This window comes from Bufo bufo, chromosome 1 (genome assembly GCF_905171765.1).
Source record: "Bufo bufo chromosome 1, aBufBuf1.1, whole genome shotgun sequence".
NCBI lineage: Eukaryota > Metazoa > Chordata > Amphibia > Anura > Bufonidae > Bufo > Bufo bufo.
In genome coordinates, this window is record NC_053389.1 from 645983197 (window position 1) to 645991871 (window position 8675).

The 8675-nt window shown below is 40.2% G+C and overlaps 1 protein-coding gene across 1 annotated transcript in view; it reads left to right on the forward strand.

Annotated features, from left to right (window-relative positions):
* The window catches only part of RFX7 (regulatory factor X7), a 99595-nt gene extending 93543 nt beyond the window's left edge, over positions 1-6052 (forward strand). Inside the window, exon 9 of the mRNA XM_040413912.1 lies at positions 309-6052. Coding sequence (XP_040269846.1) covers positions 309-3551 — 3243 coding nt within the window. The 3' untranslated portion in view covers positions 3552-6052. The remainder of the gene's footprint in view (positions 1-308) is intronic.
* Positions 6053-8675: the final 2623 nt, after the last annotated feature.

Here is an 8675-nt window from a genome sequence, read left to right on the forward strand (position 1 = left end):
CATGACAAGTCCTCCCATACTTCCACCCCTTCCTTTGTTTTTGTTTTTTCTTCTGACACGGGCCATAAAAGTATTATGGGTGGGGATCCACTGGGTGATCCAACCTCTTTTTCCTTGCTGGAGAGTTACACCCATGTGTGCAGGCACATTCAACAGAAGTTAATGAATAATATTATTCTAATATAATTATTATTAATATAAATTAGTATATTATAAATTAGTATTCCGAAACAGAAAAATAAGAGCAATATGAGCTATATGTTTATTATAGCTTCTTTATACTAAACTATTACATTTCTTTGTAACAGGTACAAAGAACACGGCCACTTGTGACCTCGCCTAGTCCCATCGGATCCTCTGAGGGGAAGGTCCTACCGCTAAATGTTCAAGTAGTCACTCAGCACATGCAGTCTGTAAAGCAGTCACCAAAGACTCCCCAAAATGTTCCAGCAAGTCCAGTTGGTGATCGATCTGCTAGACATCGCTACGCTCAGATTTTGCCTAAGCCAGCCAGTTCTAATCCTTTGACGATCCGTTCACCCACCACTGTGGTTATCACTAGTAGCCCAATTAAAAATGTGGTGCCAGCATCACATGTCAGTGCTCTGAATGTTGTGAAAATGATCTCTCTCGCTCCCAGTACTGCTAGTACTTCTGTAAAACAAACAACACCTGTCAGCAGCATTGGATGTTCAGTAGATGACAGCAGGACTGTGCCACAAATCAAGAATGGCTCTGTCATTTCTTTGCAATCTCCTGTACCTCGGATGGGTACTCCTGTTACATCTTCAGTGGAGGTAAAAACTGAGCCCGAAATACTGACAGAAGAGAATCAAGTACAGTGCCAAGAGAACACAGATGGTCCTAAATCTAGAAAACCTACTCCTGTTATGTTATTTACACCCAAAGTCATTCAGGATAGATTTTCTAAAGATATCAGTGTTGCTCGTGACACTCAAACTTTTAAGGCCCTTGATCAAAGGGTCGAGGGAACAAGGACTAAATGTAAAAGTCGCTTAGTGGAAGGGATTTCGGTTTCTTCAGCCAGCAGCAGTCCAGGTACTGTAACTTTATGTTTTACATCCCAGAGTTTATTCCGAAGCGGTCCCAGTCCAAACGCTAATAATGACCCAGCTGGAAAGGACATCAGATTATCTAATAAGAGTCCGAGAAAACGCTTGACTGCTGCAGTGCAGGACTCGCAGATACCACCTGCGAAAAAATCACTTATTGGTCAGCTCTCTTCAGCCTCTTCAGAATATCAGAAACCAGGAGCAGTTAGTGGTGTTAAGAAAGTTCAGAAAGCACTGACATCGAAAAATGATAATGCAGTAAATGTTGCTTTATTACCTAGCAATGGCATACAGCAAGGAAATAGTACAGAGATGGTAACTAATTATTCCTTGAGCTGTGTTGAAAAGACCACTGATCCTCCCCAAGAGCTCATAGCTACACCTCAAGATGTTAAAGTGAAGCTAGAAGGTAATGTGTTTAAATTTGTGAGCGATTCAAAGACTGAGATCCCTTTTGATCAAAACACTTGGCAGGAGATTGCTGAAAGTGCAAATTTCACATCTGGTAATTGTGAGCAGGCTCAAACTATTGGTGTCCTGGATATGCCAGGAACTTCTGGTGCTGATAACCTGCAAAAAACTGTGTGGGAACCTGTAGACTTTGAAGGACTACCACAAGACGCTTACAGCCAGCAACTTGAGGATTCTTCTTTGAATCGGCTTCAAGCACATTCTTCTAACCAGTTACCTCAGCGCACTGATCTCACAGACCCTCCTACCACTGACAGTTTCTTTTCATTTGATGACGATCTCACGCAAGACAGCATTGTTGAGGAGTTAGTACTTATGGAAGAGCAAATGTCAATGAACAGTAACTCTCAGAACTATGGTAGTTTAGGAATGGTGCTCCAAAACCAAGCATCAGCTGCCCATGGTACACCAGTACCCACACATTCAAATAGTGCCCACTTTTTCCATTCAGTACACAACAGTGGAACTCCAGTTCACACACCTACTCCAACACCCACTCCAACATTGACTCCAACTCCTACTTCAGAGATGATTTCTGGCACTCAGAGTTTGTCGAGAGAGAGCCCATGCTCTCGGCTAGCTCAGACAACACCTGTAGATAGTGCTTTGGGAAGTAGCAGGCACACACCAGTTGGGACCCCACATTCTAACTGCAGCAGTAGTGTTCCTCCGAGTCCAGTTGAATGCAGGAATCCTTTTGCTTTTACCCCTATAAACTCAAGCATCTCTTACCATGATGCTAGCATTGTTTCTAGTAGCCCTGTTAAACCAATGCAGAGGCCCATGGCTACTCATCCAGACAAGACGAAGCTGGAATGGATGAATAATGGATATAGCTCTGTAGGTAATTCTTCCGTTTCCTCCCATGGTATTCTTCCAAGTTATAAGGAGCTGGTAGAAGACAGTTTCAGAAAGCCACATGCTTTTGCTGTGCCTGGTCAGTCATATCAGTCTCTGTCGAGACATCATGACAATCACTTTGGACGTTTGACTCCTGTATCTCCAGTTCAGCATCAGATGCCTTCGATAAGCAGTACCAGCAAACAGGAGGGATTTGCAGTTCCTGCTCCTCTCGACAACAAAGTAACAGGTACAAGTGGAAATAGCAATTTCAGATGTCGTAGTGTAAGCCCAGCCGTTCACCGCCAACGTAATTTAAGTGGGAATACAAATTGCCCCATTTCAAATGCCTCTCGTTCTAACACAACTGCTTTTGGATCCATAGTAACTCCAGAAGTTCAAAACATACTTGCAAATGTCCAAACAGACACCAGTGCCAACAGCATAGCGCAAAGAAGTCAGTCAGTCCCTTTAACCGTCATGATGCAGACAGCTTTCCCTTCCCTACAGAAACCGAACAACGCCCAAAATATCACTCATGTTCTGTTAAACAAACTGGATTCGGACCGCGATGATGCAGTGCGAGGCTTGGGAATAAACAATATGCCTTCTAACTATACTGCAAGAATGAATCTTACTCAGATTTTGGAAACATCTCCCATGTTTTCTGGTGCCAATCAACAAAATATGATGAATTCCAGCACTTCATCTTATGAATTCCAAACGCCAGTTTACCTCACAAAGAATAGCAGTACTGATCCAATTAGTTTTACTACTGGAGACAGCCAAGCACAATCTGAAATTGGAGAGCAGCAACTTGATTTCAACAGCACTGTTAAAGACCTGTTAGATGGGGAAAGCCTCCAAACCAACCAGCAACTTGTCGTTCAAGTGGCTTCGGATTTGAACAATGCCTCTGATTTCTCCAGCGACATCCGGTTGTCTTCTGAACTCTCAGGCAGCATCAATGATCTGAACACTTTAGATCCAAACTTGTTGTTTGATCCAGGACGGCAGCATGTACAGGATGATGAAGCGACACTGGAGGAGCTGAACAATGATCCTTTGTTCCAGCAGATCTGTAATGAATCTATTAACTCTATGACCTCCACTGGATTTGAATGGATAGAAAGTAAAGATCATCCTACAGTTGAAATGTTGGGTTAAACTTGTACTATAATGTAGCACACTGTATCAAACAAAAGGCAGACGTTGTATTTGTCTTAATGGAAGTGCCTCCCGCAGCAGAAACATTTATAATTATGAGGTTTTCAAAAAGTTTGCTGCACAGGTTCTCTATATTTCATGTGTTGATAACATGCTTGTCATCTAGTCTGCAGTGCATTTGGGCAGTCAATGAGCCAGTATTAAAGGGGTTTTTCTATCTCCGATATTGATGACATATCGCCAGGATATGCCATCAAAGTCAGATAGGTACAGTAACCACCACTGGGACCTAGTATAGTGAAGACGAACACAGCGTGCTTGGCTATTTTTGGTGATGGAGAATGCTCCACACATGCATGGCCACCTCTCCATTCGCCCCTATGGGACTACCAGAAGTAGCTGAGCCAACTCAGAACTCCCATAGCGGTGAACGGAGAGTGGCCGCTCTCCATTCCCTTCGGGGGCCCATTATTGAGATAGGTACAGTTCCAACCTCCAGGACCTGCTCTTATCTGAAATTGAGCATATCCTAGCGATGTGCTATCAATGTCTGAGATGGGAATACCCCTTTTAGTCTATCTTATGCCTTTTTTTTTTTTTTTACTACACTAATTACATTTTAGATAAATCTTAAACATGCTACTGCTTACATGTCCTGTACAAATTTTGGTTAAAGGCAATGAACAACTGCCCATTTTGTAGAAGTATGGTGACTTGAGTACCTATGAAAATACAATATCATTTGTGGCATATGTATTTAAAAGAGGAAAAAAGTTATTTATTTCATTGAGGACAACTCATTTTGTAAATTAAGAAAATGCACTAAGATGTACATTTTACATTTTTATTATTTTTACACATGACCTCACATTACCTTTTATTATTTTTATATTCGATATGTCCACAGAAGCAAAAAGTAGTTCTCCAGTGAAGGTACAAGTGATGTGGAGTACAACCTATGTAGGAAGTATCCAGTCTCATTTGAGTAGGTACTTCTTTGGACCCACCTTTCTCAACTGGAACCAATGTTAAGCTTTGAGATTTCTAATATTGTACACATTAGAAACTGTGTCTTTGTTGCATGTGTTAAATTTCCCCGGAAAATTACTAATGGACTACAAATAAGTATAACATTTCATTTCGTACCTGGTTTTACTTAAAATGCTTGCATACCAAGCAGTGGCTAACTTTTTTTTTAATTGGAAAATAAAGAAGCTATTCCTAAACACCAGATACAACACATAGGCAAATTTATTTCCTATGGTGATATATATTTTTTAATTTTGCATTGGTCACTTTCTTATTTCAACTATCCAAGATTGCTGTACATTTGAGCGTCTTTCTTCTATGAATTTTATAACCAAACATGCCATTTGAAAGTAAGCTTTTTTTTTTTTTTTTTTTTTTTTTTTTTTGTGCATGTTTAGGAATTTTAGCTCTGTTTACAAGCTTAGAGATGCTCACACTTCCGAAACTTCAGTTTTATCTTTGGCAGCACTTCATAAATATACTTTTGCAAAGAAAAAGCTTGCAGAACTCCTACTGACTACAGTGTTGGCCCAATTCCTAGTCTAATGGAAGTTGTAGTTGTATAGAATATTAAATATTGATTGTGTTTTATATTCGCCAGCTTTTGTTGTAAAAAAAAAATGAAATGGAAAGGAGAAAAAAAATGCAAAATAGACAATTAACGTTGTATATAATTTTACCAAAAGGTGCTACGGCCAACTAAGAGCTCTGTAAACCTGATTGTGATAGTGAGTTTACTTGGCTGTTCTATATGTGTTTGCTGGTATTTCAAAAAAAAAATTTTTTTTTTTTTCAATACCTGCTTTTAGTACTTTTCACTATTGTACATTGAGATGGAGCACTATTGCGTACCAAAGTATTAAAAGACAAAAAAAAAGTAGAAGAAAAAAAAAAAAACCCAAAGGGTAATTTGAATTATTTTGGTCTAAGCAGCCATTTTTAAGGCAACTTGTGAATTGAAAATTGTCAAGGGCATTTGGACCATAGTTAGTAATTTACTGTTTATTCTATAGTAGTTAAAAAGAATATATGCTTTCTGATCTACTTACCGCTCGACCATTTTGCACTGTTCGCCGAATGTGTAAGGTAGGCTGTTGTTGCGGTTAAAAGCTCAGTTTGCTAACCTTGAGATAAAAATTGGCAGTGCGTTATATGTACAGTATTGCAGCGAACACTTTACATTTTGCTGGAAGGCATTTTATCGGAGCAGTGCCTGTTCTTATCGCCTGTAAACTACTTAAAAAGAGGTTTCATGCATCCTGTCCCCATAGGAGCAGTTCTTGGAAAGAAGAGGATTCATTACAAAGAAGTTCTCAGGTTCACTTCTTGCACTAAACTTCTTTTGAACCTGTGGCACGGCACCTCTTTTTGGATAAATGCAACTATTTTGCCCCAGAGTTAAACTAGAAAAATAAAAAATAGAAAAAAAATAAAGTGCTGAGTTTCATTATATTAAGAAAACAATGCGGAATGTCATAAAAATGACAGACAATTGTCTTATGTAGCAATGTGCATTAATCTCAGTGAGATATTTATATTTCTTATTCTCTTACGTGAGAATATTACAGCAGGAAGAAATTAAGTTTATTTGCTTCACCGTGTTAATACATGATCACAAAATGTGCATGTGTGTATTACCTTGTACAGTCTCAGTATATTCCTGTAACCACTTTTGCTGTACTAAATACTTGTTCTGTGTTGACCAGACAAGCATTGTTATTCAGTTGGTTTTTTATTTTAGTTGTTTTTTTTTTTAACTAATTCAGCTTAGTTGTTAAATATGTTTTTGTTTCTCTGTGTTTTACTTTTTAAATTACTATTTTAGTGTTTTAAAATAAAATGACCTTTGGATCATGATATTGTATCAGAAGATCATTTTGCAAACTGTTGCAATACTCAAGACCTATAGACTATGAAAGGAAGATTATCATATGCTTTGCATCCGAGTCTGAGACACTGTGCAGACCAAACGTAATGTGCTTAATATTCAGCACATGACTGATAAAACTCCCTTTCATCCTTTCATATTCAATTCAAAAAAACGCGAAAAAATGACCCCTTGTTTTGTTGTCTGTTGTACTGCTGAAACTACAGTAGTTTAAAATTGCAGTAGAATTTCAGTTTGTTTGTTTTTTTGTTTTTTTATGGAAAGTGCTCAAAATTTGTTTTTTTTTTAAATGTTTTCAGAAACAATAAAATATTTTATATGAAAATGTTTGGTTTTCTTTTTTGTTTATCTATATTGGCTACAAACCTTGTTAGATCGGAAAAGAGGTATATAATAATATAGTAACTGTGTCACGGAAGGGAGGGAAGAGTGCAGCCCTGAATTCCACCCACACCTCTGTCCCTACCTACTTGCACGACCCGTCCTAACTGACGGCGTACAACTTGGCAGCGGTCCCTAGCTTATATACGTGCAGGGGCCTAAAGTACAGTAGATAAGAGGAACACCGTGAGTCAGGAAGTGAAAGGTCAAAGCCAGGAGGTCATGCAGGTACACAGGGAAAAACACGACAACGAGGTCAATACAATCCAAAGTCAGAAGCCAAGAGGTCATGTCAAATCCAGGAAGGGCACAAGGTCGAAATCAAAAATAGAGCCGAGGTCAAATCACACAGAGTACACAATATGACGTAATGCTGGTGAGGGTAGCAAGACCAATCACAAACAACCTGTGGCCAGCAGGCTGCCTGATTAAATAGCCTCTACAGGTGAGTCACGTGACGTGGCCAGCACCACGTGACTCATTGCACACCACAGAGCTGAGCGCAGATTAATTCCCATCGGCGCTCAGATCCCCTGTTGCTCGTTGTCTAGGGGATGGAGAACGCCAGCCACGCAGCGAAGGGAGAGCGCGCCGCCGGCTCCCCATGACAGTACCCCCTTACACGAAGGGCCACCGGACCCATGATCACTGGAGTGGGTTTCTCCGGGTGAGCTAAATGGAAATTTTTTACCAACCTCTTAGCATGCATCTTGCTAGCTGGTACCCAAGACCTCTCCTCAAGATCATAACCCCTCCAGTGCACCAAATATTGCAATGAATTCCGGATCTTTCTCACATCAAGGATTCTAGAAATTTCTAATTCTAGTTGGCCGGCAACCTCCATTGGCGGAGAAAATTCCTGAGTAGGGGATACAGGCGATACATACTTTTTGAGTAATGCTTTATGGAAAACATCATTATGGATACGAAAGGAGTCAGGTAACCTTAACTTAAAAGACACAGGATTAATAATTTCTATTATTTCATAAGGACCAATAAAGCGCAGTGCAAATTTACTTGAAGGTACCGTCGGAGACAAATTCCTGGTAGACAACCAAACTTTATCTCCCAACCCAAAATCCACTCCTCGTAAGCACCTCCTTTCAGCCTTAACTTTTTGAATCTCCTGAGACTTTTTAGGTTCGACTGAACCTGGGCCCAGACTGTGCACAGTTCTTTAACTACTCCATCAGCTTCAGGAACCTGCGAGGAGGACGGCGAAACTGAACTAAATCGCGGATGGAAACCAAGATTACAAAAGAACGGAGACATACCAGTAGATGAATTCACCTGATTGTTAATGGCGAATTCCGCCACAGACAAATATTCCACCCACCGATGTTGGTTGTCAGAGACATAGCACCCCAAATATTGTTCTAGAGATTGATTTAAACGTTTAGTTTGACCGTTGGTTTCAGAATGAAAGGTCGAAGAAAAAGACAGAGATATTAAACTTCTGACAAAAAGCCCTCCAAAACCTTGAGACTAATTTGAACACCTCTATCCGAAACCACATTCTCTGGAATCCTGTGTAAGCTTATCACATGATCAACAAACATAGAGGCCAAGGTCTTAGCATTGGGAAGCTTTGATAGAGGAATAAAAGGCACCATCTTACTAAATCTGTCAACAACCACCCATACCACCGACTTACCCTCAGAAACCGGCATGTCGGTGATACAATCCATGGAGATATGGGACCAAGGTCTACTAGGGATGGGCAGTGGTCACCGGACGGGACCTAGGAGTCTTGGACCTGGCACATACCTCGCATGAGGACACATATGAGTGGACATCTCTAGACAAAGTGGGCCACCAGTAAAACC